Raw genomic sequence first — 25,811 nt, forward strand, 5'->3', positions numbered from 1 at the left:
CCGACCTTCAAGTAAGCCTTTGAATCATCCTGAATGATTTTCTCTTGGCATTCCGGATTGAGAGCTACTTGATACAACAGGAACAGGAGACTGTTCTTCAAGGTGTGGATGCCCGCGGCTAGAAAATCGACTATGGCGGATTTCTTCTCTCTTTCGTCGATGTCGGCGTTGAGAACCGACTGGAAATCAAAAAAACGGTGATAATGGCGATTCGAGCGACCATTTCAGACCCGCCAACCTGGAATACGGCGCTCTCCTTCGTGGAATCGTCGGCGGTCCGTATGAGTTCCGACGCCAGTTCGTAGATAGCCGCTTCGCTCTCGCACAGGTGACGGTAGGACCTGGTGGGGAACCATTTCCAAAACGGCAGGCCGAAGTACGTGTCCCGACAGGCGGCGAAGTTAACCTTAACGGTGTCCGCTAGCCTCTGGGCGACGGGGCAGACGCGGTCTTCGATCAGAAAACCCATACGTCTTCCTAACAAACAAAGAGAAGTACGGGTTCACGTCCATTCCTGAATCCCACGCGTCAAAATCGACTTTAAATCAGCCGTAAATGATTTCTCCGCGGGGGCTCTAGACAGAAATAAAGAAGCGGTACCTCGGGTGGTCAGGTTAGGCGCGGTTTTCTCTTTTTTGCTTTGGTTCGATTTTAACAGCAAACTTACCGAGAACCAGGGCACAGGTGGCTTCCAAGCCCAGTTTTCCCGCCAATTCCTCGAGGTTGGATATGTTACCGTTTTTGTCTCGCTTTTTTGTCAGTAGGTGGCACCAGTCGTCCGCTATCGCTTCCATTTCGGGTAGGAAATTCTGAATTGTCTTCGGGCTTGTTAACATGGTTGTTAGGGACGTTCTTAAGAAGTGCCATTTTTCACCTGAAACATTTTCTTATTAGGTATGTAAAAGAGTTATTCACGTATTTTGTAGAAGTGTCTGACTACTAATAATGTAGGTTTTAAGATTAACAGGTCAATTGAAAAGTCCCCGGCCTGACACATAGATGGCGCTACTAGAATTAAATCCATATGTTTTTCAGTTAGCCCTAACCCTCAAAAGATGCCTGTATAAATTTGACAGCTGTCGGATCATTAGTTTGTGAATTATAGCATTTTGAGTGAAGTAACTTTTATTATTGTTAAAAAAAGGATAAAAAGGAATTTCGCGTATTGATAAAATATTGCTTTTTAAAAGGAAAAAATACAGTTGAAGCAAACACTTGGCTTGATGCCGAGTTTACGGACACTGCCCCAGGAAAATAAACCACCAAAGATTGGTATGCTAAGTTTAAACGTGGTAAAATAAGCACCGAAGACGGTGAACGTAGTGGACGCCTAAAAGAGATTGTCACCGGCGAAAACACAAAAAAAATCCACAAAATGATTTTGAATGAACGTAAATTGAAATTGAATGAAATAATCAAGATATCAAGTTCTGAACGTGTACATCATATCAATGGATTAAACATAACTCCATCATTTCACTCCGAAGTCCAATCAACAGTTATCCGAGTGGACTGCACACGATGCACCCGATCCAAAACGTGGGAAAACGTAACAGTCGACTGGCAAGGTTATATCGTCTGTATTTTGGGATGCGCATGGAATAATTATCATTGACTACCTTGAAAAAGGAAGGATCATCAACAGCGACTATTACATAGCGTTATTGGACCGTTTGAAGGATGAAATCGCCGATAAACGACCGTAATTGAAGAAAAAGAAAGTGCTGCTTCACCAAAACAATGCAACGTGTCACAAGACAGTGAAAACGATGGCAAAAATCTATGAATTGGCCTTCGAATTGCTTCCTCATCCACGGTATTCTCCAGATCTGACCCTCAGCGACTATTTCCTGTTCTGAGATCTCAAAAGAATTCTCGCTGGGAAGAAATTACCGTCGAATGAAGAGGCGATCGCCAAAATTAAGGCCTATTTTGCAGTAAAGGACAAATCGTACTACAAAAATGGTATCGAAAAGTTGGAGGGTCGCTATAATCAGTGTATCACCTTTGAAGGGAATTATGTTGCATAACAAAAAACTAATTTTGCCAAGAAAATGTATTTTACTATGATGCGTCAGTGTCAAATGGCGTTCTTAACACCTTCCTGCTAAGACCATAGAAAACAATTTTTATATTATATGTATTAAGTTAACACTCTACATACTCTCTAATTCTTTTAAAATCAACTTATAGGCCTGATATTTTGACAGTTAGCTCGTGTGTCAATATCGAAAAATCAACTTTTTACAAATTCAAAAAAATGTAGAATTTAAAAAGCAATTAAATGAAAAGTTTAATATAATAAAGTCAAAGAAAATGTTTGTGCCTGCAAGCTAGAATTTCGCAGCTGGGGAATAGCCAATTTACTAGCTCGAAACATTTTCGTTGTTGGGCAATGCAATAGGAATGGGTAGATAGATACCATAATGGGTCAATGTTAAACTGACATCATTTTATCAAAACGGTATCGCTATGCAGTACGAAAAAATTAATTATTAACCCTAAAAATTAGTTGACATAATAAAATTACCTTGTTCGTTGGTCAATCCAGTGCTAGCGTACCGATCTGGACGCGATCTCCTGTACTGCGCGAGGGCTTCCGTCGGAGGCCTCAACGGATACCTCCCCGTGCTTCGAAACACCTTCTCCAAGTCCGATTTTTCATACACGCTGATTACGGGCACGTTGAACAACGCTTCTTCCTTAACAATTGGACCGTACCTCGACCTTAACTCACTATAATAGTCCGGTATTTTGGATATATGATATCGTCCTACCAGAAACAGCCAGCTGGTCCCGAGCAGCGGCAACGACAGCGGCCCCGGTATGTCGTGCACGTCCTTCGGCTTGAACTCGTAGAGTTTCTTCGAGAGCCAGGGTGGACGGTATCCGAAAAACAACAGGAACACTGCTACCATAACTACTGTTAGGATATCGAACATTCTGAAGTCTGAAAAGGTTAAAATGTAATCGCATGTCACTGTCAAACATCAATAAGAAATACAAGTCTAAATATTTGGTGTAAGTCACCTTTGTCCTCACAAAACATAGAAATATAGAATGGGGACTTAATGGACACACTCGAAACCATGTTTTACGCGTCCTAATTACTCGAGGGCTAGCAAGACGAGTGCGAGAAAATACATCAGTATGTATTCCTCAATTATAAAATTATAATTATTTATTAATTATTAACTTATAGCTATAGTTTACACTAAATGTATACACTTTGTATAAGTTCGTATGGTTTTGTTCGTTTCAATCTCCTGACATCCCGCGCGCTGTCCAGCAGTTGTATTGCTTCCACGTTAGTATGATTTAGTAATCTTCTTTCGTGTTTCAAGGCGAAATCTTAGATAACTTCGCAAATCCATTTAATTTCCAGGTCATCGTGCAGTTCTTCATTAGTTACGTAGTGATAGGCATTGGTAATCAATCGAAGAACCTTGTTTTAACAGCGTTGTATGACTAGTTGATTTGAATTTTAGTGCAACCCCATATTTGCACCCCATAGGTCCAAATTGGCTTTATAATTGTATTATAGATCAACCTCTTTGATTTTAGATCAAGTTGAGAGTATTATTTAATATTTGTAAGTAATAATATAAGTAAGATTTTATATTTGACAAGTTCTTTGTTTGCAAAATTTTAACGGCATTTGTTTAAATGAAAATACGTAATAAGAGAATAAAATAAATTATTTTCCAATTGTGCTTTACCGCAGAAACGGCTTTTTTAAAGTAAACAATGATAAAATCAGGAAACCTCTTATTATCTACATCAAGCTTTCGAACAGTAAGGTTTAGTCTCTGCTTTCTAGAGCAACCACATGGACTCAAACGTGGAAGATCATTGCTTAACCAAGATGCAATTCCTAATTGTAATTTTAATAGTAACTCATTAAAATCCATGTCGATAAATGAATTGAAATAGATAATATGTGTATATTCACAGATCATTTCCATAAGCCTATTAAAAAGGAAAATAAGACTACAAGTTAAATATTGAAATAAACAGTTGCTCAGTAAACATTAGTATCTTCAAAAAGAACTAGAAGTAAGTACAAATGTATATTTTTCAAATGAATTAAATTAAGAGGTTTGAAAACTGAAAATTATAACATATGTTTCTCCCAGCAAGAATTGTTATATAAGGTGGGGCAAAAGTCCTGCTGCACTTTTGATTTCGCGCCATCTTGTTTATATGACGTTTAATTCAGTTTCGCTTTAACCGTTGCGTTGTGTGACGCAATTTCTACTGAGTGGCAATAATGGAACGATCATTTTCAATAAATATTATCACTATTTTTGCTCGTTCTTGTGGCGTATAACAGGTCAATTGACCTACAATAGTACAAGACATTTTTTTGGCAAAATTAGTTTTTTATTCAACATAATTGCCTTCAAGGGTGATACACTGATTATAGCGGCCAACTTTTCGATACCATTTTTGTAGTACGATTTGTCCTTTGCTTCAAAATAGGCCTCAGTTTCGGCTATCACGTTTTCATTCGACGAAAATTTCTTTCCATCGAGCATTCTTTTGAGATCGGAGAACAGAAAATATTCGCTGGGCGCCAGATCTGGAGAATATGGTGGATGAGGAAGCAATTCGAAACACAATTCATGGATTTTTGCTATCGTTTTCACTGACTTGTGACACGGTGTATTGTCTTACTGAAGGGGTATTTTGTTTTTCTTCAAATGTAGCTGTTTTTCGGCGATTTCGTCCTTCAAACGGCCCAATAACGCTATATAATAGTCGCTGTTGATGGGCCTTCTTTTTTGAAGGTAGTGAATGTAAATTATTCCATACGCATCCCAAAATACAGACGCCATAACCTTGCCAGCCGACTATTGCTTTTTCCCACGCTTTGGAGCGGGTTTATCGTATGCAGTCCACTCGGATGACTGTCGATTGGACTTCGGAGTGAAATGATGGAGCCATGTTTCATCCATTGTCACATATCGAAGCAAAAACTTGGGTTTATTACGCACGCGGCACCCACTTTGCACAGAGCTTTCTCATACCCAAATATTCGTAAATGATATGATGTACACGTTCATTTGATATCTTTGGAGTGGCTGCTATTTCATTCAATTTCAATTTACGTTCATTCAAAATCAGTTTGTGGATTTTTTTAATGTTTTCGTCGGTAACAACCTCTTTTGGGCGTCCACTGCGTTCACCGTCTTCGGTGCTCATTTCATCACATCTAAACTTAGCATACTAATTCTTGATGGTTGATTTTCCTGAGGCAGTGTCCGTAAACTCGGCATCAAGCTACGTTTTTGCTTCAGCTGTATCTTTTCCCTTGAAAAGGCAATATTTTATCAACACGCGAAATTCCCTTTTATCCATTTTTTTCACAATAACAAAAGTTGCTTCATTTTTTTTTGACTTTTTTTGGATTGGAGCACGAGTAGTGCAAGTTGTCTCTCAAAAGAGCCACCACACACACCACAGAGTCGCTTTCTAAGAGATTGGGAGTTTGCTTTTTCTGCAGGAGAGTGGAAATAGTAGGCTGTATACGCCCTTGCCTTTGTAAATAGCGTGCTGCATTTGAGCTGACCATTGGAACCTACGGTCGAACTGGAGGCCGAGGTATGATATCTTCTGGAGCCAAGGGATAGGAACTTTTTAGATTTGAAGGTGATATGCATGGAACTCCGTCTCACGGTGGAACATAATAGCTTGAGTTTTGCTCATGTTAATTTGTTGGAATTGGAGTCTGTCGCGGATGGCGTCGAGACTGTAAACGGTGGTGAAGAAAGCTGTGTCGTCTGCATAAAATGCTGTGTGTGAATGATTGGTGCATGGTTACTTTGGTGGAAGGAAGATTACCTAGCCTTATTATTTACACCGTGACTATGATAATGATTATCATTAAAACACTTACAAATATTCTAGTGAACGGACTTATCGATAAAATATCAGTTAAATTATTTTCAAATTAACATAAATTAATCGAACTGGCCTTTATCTTTTCCAAAAACAGTTGACATAATAACCTTATAATATCATTTTAATATCTGACATATTTAAAGAGACATGAGTGAAAAAAATAATTTAGTAATGTTTAAATGGAATTGTAATTTCTTCCATAACGATGATTAACATGTTAATAGCTACCATAGTAACGTAACTACGACAAAGTATAAGTCAAAATATTTCACTGACACCAGTAAGCTCTAAAGTATTTGAAAATCTTCTGTTCTGAAAATAGTTAAAACTAATCATAGGTAGAAAATATCTAATACCTGCGTGTCAGTTAGGTTTTATGAGCAAGTACCTAGAATCAATGACATTATTGAAAAAGCGTATGAAAATTAAGATGTTTACGCAATTTTAATACAAGTTGTATAGTTCAGCTCACTCCTATACCTCAGCCAGGATGTTTGGAGTTAAACAAGAAGCTTAGTCAACAATGAAATAAACAAAAGCAGGGGTGCGCCGCAAGGCAGTGTTTTGTGTCCTGTTCTTTAATTAATCTATACATGAGATAACCACAAAATAGAAAATGTTGCTATTGCTATACCTGCTGATGTTACTGCGGTGCCTGATTTTGGATATAATAGTGAAGAAGCAGCCGTAAAACTGTAACACGCAAATATTAATATATATAAGAGAGCTAAAAAATTAGAGAATAAAAATCAACTAGAATAAATCAGGATATATTGGACTCATCTACAACCAAATTGTTCATATACCAACAAATGTGAATAATACTATTATCCCATGCAGTAAGAATACAAAGTACTTTGGGATGAATCTTGATCTAAAACTTCATAGGAAGGATTATTGGTTGGCGCAGTGGTAAAGACGACAGGACGCTCCTCCTACTACTGTTGTTAAATTTATGTTTGTGATTGTTTAACATTTGATTGTCCTTAGCCTAGAGGGCAAAATCCGACAGGGAAAATGATTCCAGTCCCGCCAGTAACCAAGCTGGGTAAGACCGGATGTCTTCTGGGATGATTTCTAAGTTGGTCACTCGCCAGTCGGTGGGCTGAATGCCGAGGACAGTGGTTCGGAACCCACGTTGAACTGTAGATTCAGTCCAAATAAACCCTCGTTGGTAGAAAGGAGTATTTAATACATTAAAAAAAGCAAAGAATATAGCTAGAAAAAAATTTAATAGTTATTTTAAAAGAAATCTAATTTATCCGTATATAACAAGCTGCTGCTGTATAACCAAATACTAAGACTTAAATGGACCTATGGAATTCTATTTTGGGGATGTTCTATGAGAGGTAACATTAACATAATACAAGTATTTCACAATGAAGTCCTGAGAATTATTGTGGATACACTCAGATGCTATAAGAACAATAACTTAAACTGAGATCTTTGGATCCCAACTGTCAAATTAAGAGACTCGTAACAAGATATGAGGAAAAATTCTACTCCCATGGTAACGCTAAACTGCTAGAACTCTTATATAAAATTGAACTAGGACTCCAGAGGACGAACCAAGTATAGTGAAATGTACTAAGTAGTAAAAGCACTGACATGTCCTACAAACTTTTAGAATAGAGAGACTTTTACACCGTAAATTGTAAGTTCGACTAGTAATAATATATCAATAAATTTAAAATAAAACCTAAAACGTTTCTGTTGGAATATTGGAATAAAAAAATAGATACAAAAACTTTTTTTTATTAACGTAATGTTGGTGTTTTGTGGACAGAAATGATGATATACATTTAAGAGTGAACAGACGCACCTAACATCACGTACCAGAAAACCATCCTAACAAAGTTAATCCCTCCTATTAACATATTACGAGACCCAAAACAAGATAACTTGTTTTGGTCAATGATTTCGTTGTTTTATCAGCGCCTTAACGAGCCTTTTATTTCTATTCATTAACGATAATAACAAAACGAAGACTCTTATCGCGTACACTTTGGGATAATAGTAAATAGAATCACGTGGCTCTGTCTCGTACTCGCACTTACGTTTATACGAAGAAGTGATTTGTTTGTAAATAGGGACGTTTCGGATTTGGCGCACTCTCTCCGTCCTACCACGAAAGAACCCATGATATATATCCCGATAAGCCGTGTCCTTGTATAGTGTTACTTGGCGTTATTTTAAACTTTGCCCTTTCGTTTGTTTTATTTCCTTTTCGCACAATCTGTTTAAAATATATTCACCACTCAGCTCAACGTAAACAAAAAATATGACGTCGCTCTGCGGACGATGTAAACGGTTTTAATATGGTTAAGTTAGAATGCGCGTGTGATATACGAACATATTTACAAAAAAAAAATGAACAAACAACGACGAATTTTAACCGTTATATTGTTATTTTAAGGTGTATATCACGGGGCGACTTAATCCTAATCAAAACCGAACCAAAACTGCTGCCGTATAAGTTAAACGTACCCCAGCTGACTGCCGACACACTCGGATCACCAAAATCACTTCCACCAATGCCACGGAATGGATCCTTTCGTTCGGCCCGAACGCCGTATATCAAAAACGTCTTCTCGCTATCAGCCTTATCTCGCAGTGGTTCGGCACGGAACCACCATCGCGACCCGGATACTCTTGTATCGTATTTGTTTGTAGTCATTTGCTCGGGCATATATTAAGCCAGTGTAATTTTCTATTTTTTTCCAAACGGTCGTGGTCGTCATCGCGGGAAAAAAGACGATTAATTGTTCGAGCTCGTTTGGTGAGCCGAAGAAACCGGGGTAGAACGAAACGTAGCGCGGTGATTCATGATTTTGCTGATGATATGGTGGGGGCGCGTGTTTTAAAATCTTTTTTGATATCTCTTGGTCGGAATTAAATGTGTTTCTGTATTAAAATATTGGCTACTTGGTACTAGGATCAAATCAAATATTTTCAGTGAGATCTGATTTTCTTGATTATATTATGATATTATGGTGGATGCGCGGCAGTTTAAAAATAGTTTTTTAGATAATTTTTAGTTTTCTTTGATTAAAATAAAATATTTTTTGCCTTTAACTATTGGCGTTTGATAATAGGGTTAAATGAAATATCTTTAGCGAATTTCTATATTGTTGAAGATAATTTATGCATTTTAAAATAGTTCTGTGAACTTTTTTTAAGCACAATAAAGTATTTTTCCGTGATCTATTATTGTCTATTTGATACCAGAACTCAAGGAAATATACAAATTTAACAGATATTTGTGAACGAAACATATCGCGGTGAACCCTGATTTTGCTGAGGATATGGTGGGGGCGCGACGTTTTAAAATCAATTTTTTTTCAGGATTCTTAATCAGTTTTGGTTGGAATGAAATATTTCTCTGTATTTAAATACTGGCTGCTTGATACTAGTGTTAAATGAAATGTTTTCTATGAGCTCTGATTTTGTTGAGTATAATTATGATATGGTGGATAAGAGAATTTTTGGACGGTTTTGATTCAAATAGAATTTTTTTTTTGCATTTATAATTATTGGCTGTTTTATAATGGAGTTAAATGAAATATTTTCAGTAAGTTCCGATATTGTTGAAGATAGTTGTAATATTATGGTGAAGGGGAATATAAAATAGCTCTGTGAATTTGTTTTAAATAAAATAAAGTAGTTTTCAGTGATCCATTATTATCTATTTGATAGTAGAACCGAAAGAAATATATGCAATATCATGAATTCAACTCTGATAATATTTAAGGTATTTGTGAAATTATGGCGGAGAAGCATTTATTGTTCTGAAAAAATATGGTTTGATCAACGTTAAGAATTTTTTGTTATGTAATTATAGAAACTCTAGCCATTAATACTAGTTTCGAATAAAATATCTTAAGAGAGCTCTTTTTTTTGTTGAAAATAACTGCAAGTTAATATATGGCGAAGGCGCATAATGATATTTTCTTTAACTGAATGTTTTTTTAGCGTTTGTTATGATATCACATACGAATGAATATCTGCAGAGAGTTTTGATTATAGTTCTAATATGCTGCCGAGATAAACATGTAGAATTTGCCTTAGGCATCGCATTTTGAAAACCTCAAGCTTACAGATGCCCAACTCTTGGAGCCATTCAGAAGGATTGACAATGTAGGAAGAATTAGGAAAAATAATTTGAGTACATTATCATAACCTCGAAAAGTAATGTCTACAATGAATTCTAATTCTGTTGAATATAATTCTTATAGGTTATGTTGTTTATTTTTGGTGAAGGTGGCTCATGCACTTTAACAACGACTTTTTACAATTATCTTGATCCAGATATAACACTAATTCTGTTGAAGATAACGAAGAAAGCACGATCTGCAATCTGGAACGATATTGTTTGGTTTAACTTAACTTTAAGTCAAGGTTATATGCATGACGTTAATTACCAATTATCAAGTTGTATTTATAACTTCGATGCATGTAAATATGGATAATTGTAACGTAAACAGTTGAAAATAAATTCGTAATCATCTTTTGTTCGTTTCATTCTTGATATTCTGTAAACATCATAATGTTACTTTTGATTATGGTAATGTTTTCGTTTAAATATAGTTGTTGACCAAATTAATATTATATTTAAAACAGAAATATTTTCCTGCCTTTTGTAAGTATGAGGGGATCTGACGTGGGACTTCCCAAGTTAAGATTCTGTACTAATTTCAAGAAGGAAACATGTTTCTAGAACTTTAGAATCAATCTCTAGTATACTTGGTGCATTATTTTACAGTTTTGATTGATTTTATTGACCTGAGGACTCCTTGGACAGCCTTGAAAGTTTCAAGATGCTCATTTGCTGCTGGACGTGGACTTAATGCAAAGGCAAAAGTGTCTGACAGCTCATCTAAACTAGTCCAATAGTAGTGGGAAACTTTTAAAAACTTCCAAGGTGGTATTTACATGCCAAAACAGTATAACCACTTTCTCTGTGAGTCGGAAGGAACATAACGGCGGTTCTTTGTTACTGATTCTTGGATACTGGCCATAGGGTGACTATCTAGTAGCCTCTTACTTAACAAATGGTTCGTAATCAATGGAGAACTCCTCCAAAATTAGGATCATTGTTGCCTATTTTTTTATAAAATTAATTTGTTGAAACATATTTCAAAATTAACTTAATAATGCGGTGGGGAAAATAAATGATTCTGCCACAAAACTCAGGTTAAACTCTCAAAAAACTTCCACATAGCTTAGTATTTAATGGATCGAAATAGAAATAAATTGTTACTGCAGATGTCTTTGACGTCAACAGAACAAATTAAATGAGATGTTGTTGCAAAAAATATACAGACAATAGTGAGTAACCGACAGAAGGTCAATAAATGTCTCTTGCATGACCAAATTCGGCCAGCTTTGTACTCATTCAGAGACATAGAATCTTCTGTTCATTAGATCGATGTAGCCTTTTGAAATCCGAAAATGGATCGATGATTGGATCGGTGCCATACTAATATCGCTCTTTCGATATAATACATGGACTGAAAAGTCTCGGGCCTAACATATAGATGGCGCTAGCTTTATTGCATTCACAGCTTTTTCAGTTAATACCAACCTTGAAACGAAAGCTGTTAAAATTTCATGATATTCTACTCATAAGTTTGTGAGTTATTGTGCCAAGAGCGACACTACTTTTGTTATATTCAAAATAATTGATCAAAAACAATTTCGTGTTTTAATTTTACACTGCTTCTTGATGGGAAAAAAATCCGTTGAAGCGAAGCAATGCCTTGAAGAGTATTGCAGAGACTCTGTTCCATCAGAAACAACAATAAAACGTTGGTTTGCTGACTACGAACGTGGTCGTGGAGACACCGATGATGAAGGGACGTCCAAATGAGGTGGTAACACCAGAAAATATTTAAAAAAAACAAAATCGTTTTGAACCATCAAAAAGTAAAGTTGCCTGAGTTAGCTAACATTGTAAGGATATCAAATGTGATGGCTTTATATTGCATGAGCACTGTTGACCAAAACAAGAACGTATGATTCTGATCAGTGTTTGGTCATGCTTAAACGTAACAAACAGGAATTTTTGCTTCGATATGTGACAATGGATGAAACATGGATTCATCACTTCACTCCGGAATCAAAAGGATCGTCATCTGAGTGGACAACAATTGGTGACAACAAAAGTGATATTAAAATGTTGGAGTAGCACTGGAATTATTGTGTGGCTCTTGATGGAGATTACGTTGATGAATAAAATCAATTTTGAACAAAAAAAATCGCATTTTCGTTATTACGTTCGGGACTTTTCAGCCCATGTGTAAAAATTGAGTAAATATAAATAATGTATCAATATTTCTCAATAAATACCTTTTTAAAATGTTTTGTAAAGTTTTGTTTATTGAGCTTAATAGTAATAGAGCTTAATTATCGTAAAAACTTTCGCTATTTCTAAAGTAATTAAATGTATATGGTCTCTTGTTTATTTCTTATTGTCAATTTTCAATAAACATCATAATGGGAATGTTGTTTTGCATCGTTTAATGATAAAGTAAACATTTGAACATCGTTTTTGTTAAAACGTTCTCGTATTATCGATACTTTGTAAAGATAATTTCGAACGATGAAAATGTGAAATTAATGTATTATTCTATTGTATCGTGTTTCAGTGAATGTTCCGAGGGTAACATTGTTTTTTCGAAGCTAATGATTTTTTCAGCATTCAAACCCAAAATACATCTGCTACCGACAGCTGTCGCCGTAATTACGTACTAGAATGGCTGCTCGCCATACACGTCTGCCTATGACAGATGTAACGGCTTAGAAAAAAGTTGCAGGTACTACCGTTCGGCCCCCATCACTCCCCATACTTTTCTGGCCTTATTATTAAAAAATAAAAAAACACACCGAAATCGATCTGCCGAGGGGCGAGATCAATTAAAACTAATTAATATCGGATATTAATTATTTCTGGAGAGGATACCATCGAGAACGAAGTAGGCTACGAACCGGGATAATTGGAAGTCGATTTTAACTGATTCTCTTTCTCTCCTTTCACACAGCTGAGTGCGTGACCCAGTCGCTGTTGAAATGTACGATTTCAGTCTTTCGTTAAAAAAATTCGTTTTCGTTCCCCAGAAACAGCAGAGAATCGTATAAGATATGGAATACGTATTCTGGTCATTTCTTACCGTCACTGTATCGATATGAATAAGTGGTAATCAGACGGCGCTATGTCTGGTGTGTTCGCTGGATGCGGCAGATCTTGGGGAACTTGAACAGCGTGTGGTTGTGTGTTGTCATGCAAAAGGATGGCTCTGCGTCTTTTTTGTAATTTGGTTTTAGTAACTCGTACTAGATTACACCTTACTGATTCCATGAAATATGGCCAATACTTCATGGCCATGAACATATCGTATACATACGCATATACGCCATAGAAAACTGTCCTTTCTTTGACTGGTAAGCTATAAAGCCGTGATGTTGAGTGGTTCGAAATTATATCTTCAGTTAATTTGTGTTCAATTGTTCAAAAAATGTGTTTTACTATGGCAGGCCGGGGACTTTTCAACTGTTAAATACCTGAAATTAGTTTATTCATCAACTGTTAAGTTGTTTGAAAGTTCTTTAAGAGTTTGAGTTGGGTTTTCGAGCAATAACTATTGGCCAAACTCCTTGGATTTCTACGAGAAATTGATTATCTTCATAAAGTCAAGCCCATACTAATATCTATACTAAGTATGGCTGACAAAATCACCAAAGTTTCTAAAAATGTTTGATGGACTTCATAATAAATCTATACATAAAATAAAAGTAATAAGCCGACTTGGTGGCGTAGTGGCAAAGGCGACAGGGCGGTCCATCTACTGTTGGAATAGTCGCGGGTTCGAATCCTGCTTAATGCCGAGGACCGTGGTTCGGAACCCACATTAAACAGTAGGTCCAGTCTAGATAAACCCGTAGTTCGTAAACGGAGACTTTAACTCGAATTTTTCCAGAAGTTTTCCAATTGTTGATATATTTGTGAGAATTAATATTGTATGAGATATCTATTGAAGACCCCCCAAATTAATTGACAGTCCTAGTAGTTGAGATTCACACCAACATTTTTAATTTGAGATTTACAAAGAACAACAAAACCACCTTAGCAGGACAGTGAGGAAAAAAATGTCATGTCATGGAAAGCAATTTCACAGCACACGACACAAGGGAATATATTTTGCACTTCAAAATACTAGATACAGGAAGATTTCACTTAAATTGATGGTAGTATATAAAATCATCAGAGAGTGTGGGAAATTGTACGTAGAAGAACTCGGGGGATGGATCAACAAGATATATCATGTGGACATAAGATGATTTTTTCCTTTTCAGGTCTGGCCCCTTTTTACGAATTTTGATATCCAGCTGGTCCAGAAGGTTTAAAGTAATACTTGCCGTCGAAAAAAATGTTTATAAGATTAATCAGTTTGAAGTTTTAATATAAAAACAAACAGAAGCCATCCTTTGTGCCATACAAATAGGTAATAATTTTGTAATGCTACATTCAACTGATGAATGAACCTTATATTTAACATGTACTTGGCAAATAAATTTGATGTCAGCACCTTTTTGATTTATTTTCAGTTTTCTCAAAACAGACGTTTGTTCTTTATTCGATTCAATTGTCATCCCATCACCGTATACCAAGGGGGCTAACCCTAACTGGACGGGGCAGCAATTTTTAGCTGAATTTATAGAATCTTGCATGTGATATATGGCAGTTAAGGGTTACTACGCGGGAAATTCAGAATGTCAGTCTCGTAACATAATAAATAACATATGCGATGGACACGGAACGTTCAATTGAGCTTAATGGAGATATAAGTTTAAACATTAGTTATAACAGATCAATCAGTGAGCCGGGCTGAACTCTTGATCTATTGTTATATCTATTGTATATAGCTGACCTACCGACCTAAAAAAATACTTCTGTTGCAACATATGCTGACGATACAAAGGTTTTATAATGATTCAAGGATCCAACATCAGCCACAAGAAACCTCCTACTTCATCTTAACAAAGTCAAATTGTGGTTGAAAACATGGCGTATTAGACAAAATCTAGAAAAAACATATAGTAACAAAATGCAAGCAGCTTGAGCTTAAACTAAATCAAAATGTATTGGCTGATAGGGCGTACATATAAATTATCCGTAGATAACAAGGTTTTGCTGTATAAGTCAATACTTAGGCCCATTTGGACCTATGGTATTGAACTGTGGGGTACTACTAGCAAATATAACATAACTGTCATCCAGAAATTCCAGAATAAAGTGTTGCGAGCCATCGTCGATATGTGATACTTCTCCAACAAACTAATTCAGTGCTATATCCCCTTAGAACCCATAACGAGTGCTATTTGAAGTGTTAGTACGAAGTACTCTGAAAGACTATTAGTGCATCCCAATGCACTCGCCAAACAGTTAAATGTGCGCGATGACAATGAAGTGAGATTAAGAGATACATAGTGAGATATAATTATCTCTAGAATAAGTTAGCATAGAGTTTAGAATAAGTTAGAATAGTATCTACAATAAGATTTATGTTATAAGATTGTATAGCAGATCGCTTACTGAAGCGATCTTCTACATGTCATGTAAAGTTATATTGTATAACGGAAATCATATTATAATACTTATTGGCTACAGGCAGATTGTTGAAGTTCTAAGACATTAATAAAAAATAAATAAAAAAACAATCAGAGATACTTAAAGTGGATGACTATCATGAATTTTGAACATACAACACTTCTTATAATATGAATTGCAACGAGAATTCACCTAAATATATCCCTCAAGACAACTGAACAATTACATTTTGAAGCAGAAAAATTCGTAGTAGATATTCATCAAGCTGCTTAGAATAATACTCGAGAAATTAAGAGTACAATTAAAGGAATTCATTTTCCAAAAGAAGTGAAGGAAATTGTAGCTGAAAAACGAAAATTATGAAGAAAATGGCAACAAAACAGAACTGAAAATAAAAATACTTTAAACAATATAAAATATAATACCCAAAGACTGAAAAGGGAAATACTAGAAATTAAAAACAAAACCATAAATAACTATCTGAGAAATTTAGCAGATGATAAAGAAACTGATTATTCACTCTGAAAAGCCATGAAATATCTAAAGCGCCCATGTCTACCCAGTCCATCTATAAGAAAACATGGCGTATCAGAGCAAATGAGACAAAATCTACCCATGTGACATTTACTCTTTGTAGAAGAATTTGTTCCTCAGTAAAAATAAATAATTATAAACTTCCGCAAGCAGACAACGTTAAATATCTGTGAATGCATTTCGACCTTTAATATGGAAATAACATATAGTGACAAAACGCAAGCAGCTTGGGCTTAAACTAAATCAAAATGTATTAGCTGATAGGGCGTAAATCTAAATTATCCTTAGATAACAAGGTTTTGCTATATCATTCAATACGTAGATTCATTTGGACCGATGGTATTGAACTCTGGGGTGTAGTAGCACATCTAACATAGTTATCCTCCAGAGGTTCCAGAATAATGTGTTGCGAGTCATCGTCGATGCCCCATATTACGTCTCTAACAAACTAATTCAACGCGATATCCCCTTGGAACCCATAAAGAGTCAGATTCGGAGTGTAAGTGCAAAATGCTCTAAAAGACAGTTAACAGTTAAATGTGCGCGATGACAGTGAAGTGCGATTAATAGACACATAGAGTGAGATATAATTATCTCTATAATAAGTTAGGCTAGAGTTTACAATAAGTTAGAATAGAATCTAGAATAAGATTTAGATTATAAGTTTGTATAGCAGATCACTTACTGAAGCGATCTTCTACATGTCATGTAAAGTTACATTGTATAACGAAAATTATATTATAATACTTAATGGCCACGGGCAGATTGTTGAAGTACTAAGAGATTAATAAAAAAATAAATTAAAAAAATAATCAGCGATACTTAAAGTATATGACTATCGTGAATTATGAACGTACAACCACTTGTAATATGAATTGCAACGAGCTGGTATGTAATCTAGTCGCAATGTGGACATATCTTAAGAGCTTCTTTAATGTCAATAGTATTAAGAGTCGTTTTTCTTAAGGGGCGTAGACGGGCTACCATCAATTCATTTAAGGAAATTGATATTGAGTCACCTGTGGTCTGTGATGAAATTCTTCGATGCCTCTTCTGAATATTTCTTAAAGACACCCTATACATTGGAGCGAATTGCCGCACTGTTGTATGTGGAACGTGGTTCTGTGGCTGGCTTCCGGCTTTTTTCCCGTTTGTTTTTGTTGTTTCGCGAAAAGAAAGTTATTTGGTTTCGGATAACGCCTCGATAATAGATAGATCTAGATAGATCTAGATTTGGTGCCGATGAAAGTACCACGGACCGGCGGTAAAAAGTTAACGCTAGCATGGTTTTGGTGACTTTTTGTTCGCAATTCGCGACAGGCGGTTCTAGAATGGCGCAAAAACGGCAATAATATTGGAGCGATCAGAAAGTATCTGGTTGTTTACCATTTGTTTCGAGAATTTATTGTCGATGCTAAGCATTCTTGTCCTTGTAAACATTTGATATCAGTCAGACTGTGGCTTAGGTTTGAAGATTATAAATCTTCACACTCTAGGCTTTTTAAATTGGAATTTTCGAGTAACTTAATTAAAAATGGAAATCTGCCGAACAACAACCGAAGATCTTCTTCCAGGCAAATGTCGTAGTCATAATAATCATCACTTCCCATTTAGGCATTTCAGTAGTCAGGCTTCAAAATGATTCTTGCGTGTTTCTGTTTCTATAACATTTTTTTTAGCTTCAGTCAGTTATTCAGAAATGCTTCAGCTGGTAACAATACTGAAGATCTTCTACAGTAATTTGTTTGTTTTGAGATTCTAATATACGTTGGAACTTCTTTAGTGGTGCAGGAATATTTATACAAACTAGGTTTCAATATAGTTTTACATATATCTTTTATTCAGTTTTTTAGTCATATCATACCATAGTATTGTCCAGATCTGGCCCCCAGCAACTAATTACTGTTCTCAGATCTCGAAAGAATGCTCGCTGGGAAGAAATTCTCGTCGAATGAAGGGGTGATCGCCGAAACTGAGGCCTATTTTGAAGCAAAGGACAAACCGTACTACAAAAATGGTATCGAAAAGTTGGAAGGTAGCTATAATCAGTGTATTACCCTTGAAGGGAATTATGTTGGATAAAAAAACTAATTTTTACAAAAAAATGTGTTTTACTTTGGTAGGCCGGGAATTTTTCAAATTGACCTGGTATATTATATTCTTCAAATATACGTATAATTTGCAAAAACTGTCAACGTTGCAAATATAAATCCTTGTGCAGATGCCGTGATTCTCCAGAATTGGACTCTTGTTAATAACTTAAAAAATATGTTGTAAATCCTTTAAAACTATTTCAAAATCCTAGTATATGATTTATAGCTAAACAATAACGATATTTATGAGAGTTCCCTCGTAGATACAACCTTGAAAGACGCTTTATGTTATTCTTCCTGGTTCGGGAGGATCATACGCAGCATCTAACAGTAACCGAACACGTTTCCTTTTCGGTGCCTCCAAACTTATATCGCTGGAGGACGATTTTTCAGTTGGCGAACCGACACCAGCTGGTTTACAAAGCTTTAATTTAACTGTGGCCGGCCTTAGGCCCGCCTTACGCGATGAATACTCTTGAAGCAATGTCATCGTATGTCCACATCACACGTGTCTGTGAGATTGGTCGATATTTAGTCAGTCAAGATTTAATATAAGATCGCAACTGATACTGAATTGTTATATATAAGATTAAAAATTTTGGAGAAGTTGAGACGAAAAATTGAATTTATGAATATATGTTAATTCCAGTAAGTATCTCTTTGTATACTATCACGTCTGTTTGTGAAAACATCAACAAAACGGCCATAATGACGGAGAATCTAAAATGTAACTGGTTATCTAACACTGTTTGGTAGGGTATGTTACATTTGTTTGTGTATTAGTAACATTGTTCCTAGTGGTTACTAAAAAATATGATCTGTAAACATCTACGTTTGAATGGGTATTGTTGGGAATAATATCGTACACGTTTGGAATATGGAAAGTACATATATGTAACTAGATGAAAAATATAAGTTTTCATAAAATATTTTTAACAAAAAATTGAACCGACTTCAAAAAATAAAAAAGGAACTCAATGAAAATTAAAAAATAACACAAAAAACGTTTTAAAATAAAATATGTACATAATAATCGTTGTAATAAGGAAATAAAAATAAACAAAAACCTTATTTAACCAATCTACTACACGTATTTTATATTCTACTATATATACACAATTTAGCTTAATGCCTACCTAAACCTATTTATCTATTTACAATATTATTTTAACTACTACCAACTAATAACTTTGAAGTCGGTACGAGCAACAAATTAAATTTATTTTGTTGCTAATTTAATTTCTTGTATATATCATAAAATTATATTATTATTTTTGTATTGTTTGTGCTCGGGCAGGTATTAAGATAAATTGTGTATATAGTAGTATATAAAATATGTATAGCAGAGAGGTTAATTAAGGTTTTTGTTTATTTTTATTTAGTTTATACAACGATTATTATGTACATATCTTATTTTAAAATGCTTTTTTTATGTGAAAATCTAATTTTGATTATTTTTTAATTTTTAGTGAGTTCCTTATTTATTTTCTGAAGTCGGTTCAGTTTTCTTGTTAAAAATATTATATTTTTCCCTTTTTGGTGTTAGATATTTGTTCAATAAATTACGCAGTTATTTTATTAAATATTATAATGGATAGACTAAGTAAAGATGCAGCTCGTATTAAAAAAAATAGGAATAAAGAAACAGTGGTTGAAAATAAGGAACGCGCAGGCGCCTACCTAACCTTTTAACGATTTAACAAATATTCTAATCAACCTAGAACAACAACGAAAAGTTGTTGTTCCCGCCGGGAATCGAACGCGCGACCTACGCGGGCTTCTCATATGATATGCCTAGTGATAAAAAACAGATTTTGCACTGAACCACTTCGAACAAGAAATCCGACAAGAGCGATAAAAATTATCTAACAAACTTGAACTAACTTTATTTATATAGCAATAAGTTTCAAACATTAGTAAGCAAAATTAACAATTATACAAAGTAATGGGGAATCAGTTTGAAGAAGACGAAATTCAAGAAATATGAGAGTTTTAGAGCGAAGAAAGAGGGATGGATTTCTATCTTTAACACCATTGAAGCAATTAACGGATGTTTTGGTACAATAAAGAGACAAAATTACGTTGGAAACTATTCAAACAGTTTATGAGTTTATTCAGCGAATAATTTCAGCTGTTTGTATCAACACCTTATTAATGAATATATGTTGTATATATGTCAGGTATTCATATTATTTTGTCTATCCCCTGTAAATTGTACAACAATCTTCTCAATAAACTGGACAACTGGTGACAAGTTAATTAGTTTTGGAGTAATTAATTTAAACTATATATTAATTTTGATTTTTTTTCTAATCTGAAACTCAAGGATTTATTGTGAACTTTATGATTTTTATGGTCATTTTTTTATTATCGACAATTCGACAAAACAGGTTTTTGATTTCGAAGCTCTCCAAGAATCAACTTGACATTATCGTAAAAAAAAGGGATCAAAACAAATGGTAGATGCGAAATGTCATGCAAATGTGGCGGATATGATAGGCGTTACATAATGAAAAATTAATTTTTGTCGAGTTTATGCCTATATAGGGTATTACTTGGAATGATAGAAATTTGAATACGTTTAATTGTGTCAGTTATGATTATTAAGTACTGACAACTTATTATAGAGAGATTGGTGCTACAATAATGTTGAATTGTGAATTAATTTTTGTTTTTAAATTAATATTTTGTTTGTTTTCTTTATATCTTTATATTTTGGAGGCCATGTTATCATCCATAAATAAGGCTGTTTGAATTTAATTCCGTAGAGGTAGTCCTAGTGGATATATCCTAAAGATTGTTTCCGAAATGTGAAATGTTATTTTAAAATTAATTAATATATAGGTTTCATTTCAATAGATATTTTCATTTCCTTTAAATATCAACTCAAACGCATCTCTTTCAGTTAATATCTTCAAATTTTCTTGACCAATTTAACAAACAAGAAATCTAATAAACTTGTATTTAATATTGTGTTTGTTGATACTGTGATTATAGCTGTCGGAGACAATAGTGAAGAAGCCTCACGAAAATTACAACAGGAAAGTGATAATATAAATAATTGGACACAAGCTTGGAAAATAAGAATTAATGAAAGTAAATCTGTACATGTACAGTTCACCTATGAACAGACACTATCATTTCATATAGCAACAATGCTAAATATCTCGGAATGAATCTCGATGCAAAACTTCGCTGGAAGGAACATATAAAGAAGAAAAGAAAAGAACTGGATTAAAGAACTGGAATTGAAAGATAGGAAAATGTACTGGCTAATTGGAAGAAAATCACAATAATCAGTATATAATAAATTGCTAATATATAAGCAAATATTGAAACCTATATAGACATACGGAGTTCAATTATGGGGATGTCCTGCAAAGAGTAACATTAATAAAATACAAATTTTTCAGAACAAAGTCCTGAGAGGTATTATGGGTGCACCTAAATACTATAGGGCTGATTACCTACATCGACACCTTCAGATACGCACAGTCAGACAAGAAATCAAGAGAATTGCAAGGGGGCATGAGGAAAGACTCCATTCTCATACGAATATTGAAATATTGCAACTTTTGGATACCATCAGAACAGGACACAGACTCAAAAGAATCAAACGATCTGATCTTGTGTAGGGTTGTGTAGTAAGGTGTATATATTAAAAAATTCAGCAGTGACATGTATAAACATTATTTCATCAGAGACTGAGTTAGGGCCGATAGGTCCTCCTAGTTATATACCTAGATTTAAGTTAGCATAAAAACAAATTGTAGGTTAGACGGAAACGACTAGTAACAATGTATTAATTAAATAATAAAAAAAAGTGTGTTTGTTGTAACTTAACTCAGTAAAATGACACATAATAAAACTAATGCTTATGAACGAGCTTTAACTTATATGTTTTGGGCTTGCATGCATTTTGATCAGCGATACCTATTGGTGAATATCAATGTAAACAACTGTTAAATTCGGTTATTTTGGCATTTATTTGCAAAAATAGCGGTTTTCTCAAACTTATGATTCCGCTGCTCCGTCCTATCCTTTTGCTACGATATAATAGTGATGACTCCGATATCAATAACAAATAACGGCTAGGAGGACCAAATAAGATTTATTGGCCGAATAACCACCTGAAACTCTGAAGAACTTACAGACAGCTCTGCAGTTGATGAATAAAGTATTTCCAGATCAAAGGGGTCAAAACAGAGGACCAAATACTGGCTACCAAATGAATTGACTGAAGATATAATTTCAAACCCATTCAATATCGCAGTTTCATAAAGCAAAATCCTTCGATGTATTAGATGTACTATAATGTTAAAGTAAATTATATTTGATAACTTTTTTGTTCACTTATTTTATTTAGATTAGAATTTTCTTGTATGTCAAAGGCAAACTGAACTAAAACTCACGGTTGATGCGGCAACATATATATATATATATATATATATATATATATATATATATATATATATATATATATATATATATATATATATATATATATATATATATATATACACATTCATGTTGTTCATTTTTTTATACGAAAAGCAGCTCTATCACAGATATAACAGCAAAAATATGGGAGCAATTGCTGTAAGAGAAGCAAAATAATCATCTTGCATGACAATGCTCGATCACATGTTATAAGAGTTGTGAAGAATACATAGTGCCTTCTGGTTATATCTGACTTCTTCGGATCTATGCAGCATGGGTTGTCGAATACACGGTTTCGAAATGCTGAAGAACTACCAAACCAACGTCGTTTTTTCAATATTTTGTGATGTGATGATGGAAAATATTATGATTAATATATTGTACCAAATTTACTGAATAAATCCATTTCTAAAGTGAAGAAACAATCAGAATACGTGCAAACACTTATTATAATTACAGAAATATTCGATGCCACTCTGATGAGATGCAATCTATAGTTGATAAGACGTGTTTGAACAACATTTTGGGATTATAAACAATATTTTTCTCGGAAATCACTCGATCAGTACTGACACAACTGAAGAAAATCGCCTCAATGGCATCGGCCCTAGACGCGGAATCGATAATGTTTCGGGGGCTTACCTGGACCAAGTGTTCACACCAAAACGACGACACTGTCACACTGTCGCGAAATCGTCCGCAGTTGCAGCGGCTTGGTATTTGTGCGCGGCTTTAATATAAGACGGATATATCGAGAACTGTCCTAGGATGAGGTTTTAACATAAACCGTTCTCAAGTATATAAGAAGAATAGTTCAAAAGGCATTGCTCTCTCGGCTAGCTTTCGCGATAGCGGAAGTTCGTTTATTGGCTAAAATGTTACGAGTCGTCTTTTTGAATCGTTTTTTTTTCCTTTCCATCTTGCTCGTCGAGCTGCTGCGCGCCCGACAAACCGATGACTGTTTTTTTGGCGTGCGTTTTAGCCGTCGACTTTTCGGCCAGTTTAGTTTTGTTTACTATCCGGGCGCTGATGCGATGGTAGGCGGTGGGTGGGGGGAAGGAGAGGGTCGGTACAAAACACTCTTTTTTTCACTGTTGGGTATTAAATATTGTTATGTTAGGTGTGCGAAAAAGTAATTCGTGTTTTTATGTTGTTTATTGTGTTGAAGCACACTCTTATTATCGGTTCGCATTATTTGAATACGTGGTATATCACTGAAAGGCTTCATTTTTTTAGATGGTACTTAGATATTTGCTTTCCTTAGATACTTAGGTTCTTGCATGTATTTTGATTTGTGACATCTTCTAGAGAAAATGCGAAGTATTTCTATAAATAACTGTTATATTCGATAGTTTGCACATTTCTCTACATAAAATAACAGTTTTTGATTTACTACTATTGAGTCCAGAACTGCACCTTCGACAGTCATCTATTATTGTTTGATAAGAAAAAAATTGCTGCCGAAGTTCATCAAAGACTTTTATAATCTTAAGGTAATATTATTCCGTCATACTTCAACTGTTGTTTATATTTTCAACGATTTCAAAGTAGTGATATCGATGTCACTGACAATGAACGGCCTGGAGGGCCAAAACTGTCCAAAGACAATGATTTACAAAATTATTGAACGAGAACCCAGCTTAAACTCTAAAAGAACATTCATATTTTGCTTTGCAGGTGATAAATTAACTCTTTTTAGATGTTTAAATGGGACAAAACTTATTCAAAAGCAGAAGAAATGACTACCACACGAATTAAATAAAAATGTAATTTTGAATAGCTTTCGGTACAATACACTCTTTTTTCACTGTGTGGCATTAAATATTGTTATGTTAGATGTGCGAAAAAGTAATTCGTGTTTTTGTGTTGAAACATATCGATTCAGTTTATTTGATAACGTTGTATATCACTGAAAGGCTTATTTCATTTCTTTCAGATACAATTAAAATTATACAAATACAAAATACCTTATTAAGTACTGGTATAATAAGTATTTTGGTATAGCTCTACATAAATTAATAGTTTTACATTTAGTATTATTTAGCTCAAAATTGCATTTCCATACACATTACTGTTATTGTTTGATTTGGAAACATTTACTGCCGAAATTCATCAGACTCTCTTATAAATTTATAGTGGTGCTACAACCCTTTAGACCACCACTATTACATCTACATTAAGTTCAAAGGTTGGTAAAGCTGGTGGATTGGTACCATGCGGTTTCCGGCTATAAAAGAATACCACGACGACGCCTCTTTCTCTTTTCTCCTTTTTCTCTACCTTACAATAGGTATATTAACACAGTAACATTTCCATAGCGCCTCCGTACTTCCTAACCTATCCTAATATCCTGTCCATCCTCCCATCCACCACATGAAATATTTAAAATCAAAATAGTCAAGTTTTTATTCAACCAACGTTTTCTGTTTCCGAGTGAATTCCTTCCACAAAAAAGTAGTGAGTGTTCGAATAAACAATCCTATTGACAGCTACACATTCCAACCGATAAAACAAACAGTTGTAAGTAAAGTAGTGATATTGATGTCAATGACAATGATAATGAAAGGCCATATATATATATATATATATTTATATATATGAAAGGCTATATGAATGTTATAACTGTGAAATCCTTGATTAGTAATCATTATTTGATCCATTTACTGTTTGAATTGTTACATGTTGCGACAATAGAATTATAATAACTCTAAGATATTTGAGCACCGGCTAGATAAGACATCTACCGAAATATTATCTAAATAGAAACATCTTCTAAAATAAATAACAGTTTGTTGAACCTCATGTGATATATTGCATATTTATCGCCTAATTTTTTATTGCGTGACCCCATTACAAGCCAAAATTGATGAAATTTATTACAAACTTGCGTTAAATTTTCTCGAGTTTGCAACATTCACATAATATTATATCTTCCCCTGAAAGAAGACGACCGTAGGTGATCATAGTTTAGTGTGGGTAATTTTCAGTTATAATATAATTCCTCGTAGTCCTCTGGACTCTGATGCTTCGGTTCAAGTATCGATGGTATTCTAAAGGATATTTTATAATAGTACACGCATTAGCAATGTGTTGGTATCAGTTTTTTGCTTAGGATATAGAAGACTAAAATAGTTAAATAATCAATTAATATTATTACTGTAACCTTTTGACCGAGCTAACTTAAATAGTCATGAATATCGTCATTAAACTTACAGATTTATCACAAGTAGGCT

At 34.6% G+C, this 25,811-nt stretch overlaps 1 protein-coding gene across 3 annotated transcripts in view; it reads right to left on the bottom strand.

Moving 5' to 3' along the window:
• shd (cytochrome P450 family 24 subfamily A member shade) overlaps positions 1-23,539 on the bottom strand; it is a 28,206-nt gene extending 4,667 nt beyond the window's left edge. The window contains exons 1-5 of one of the 3 annotated variants that reach the window (XM_076397649.1): positions 23,221-23,539; positions 2,531-2,950; positions 668-874; positions 239-477; positions 6-179 (exon numbers count right to left, since the gene is read on the bottom strand). In XM_076397649.1, coding sequence (XP_076253764.1) covers positions 6-179; positions 239-477; positions 668-874; positions 2,531-2,942 — 1,032 coding nt within the window. In that variant the 5' untranslated portion in view covers positions 2,943-2,950; positions 23,221-23,539. Of the gene's footprint in view, positions 1-5; positions 180-238; positions 478-667; positions 875-2,530; positions 2,951-7,961; positions 8,080-8,391; positions 8,658-23,220 lie in introns of those variants that run through there. The other 2 variants (XM_076397640.1, XM_076397655.1) reach the window with 2 other exon arrangements.
• Between the last annotated feature and the right edge of the window lie 2,272 nt (positions 23,540-25,811).

Source organism: Rhynchophorus ferrugineus, unplaced genomic scaffold (assembly GCF_030347505.1).
Source record: "Rhynchophorus ferrugineus isolate W39M unplaced genomic scaffold, kcgeb_rfMv2 rfM1, whole genome shotgun sequence".
Taxonomy (NCBI): domain Eukaryota; kingdom Metazoa; phylum Arthropoda; class Insecta; order Coleoptera; family Curculionidae; genus Rhynchophorus; species Rhynchophorus ferrugineus.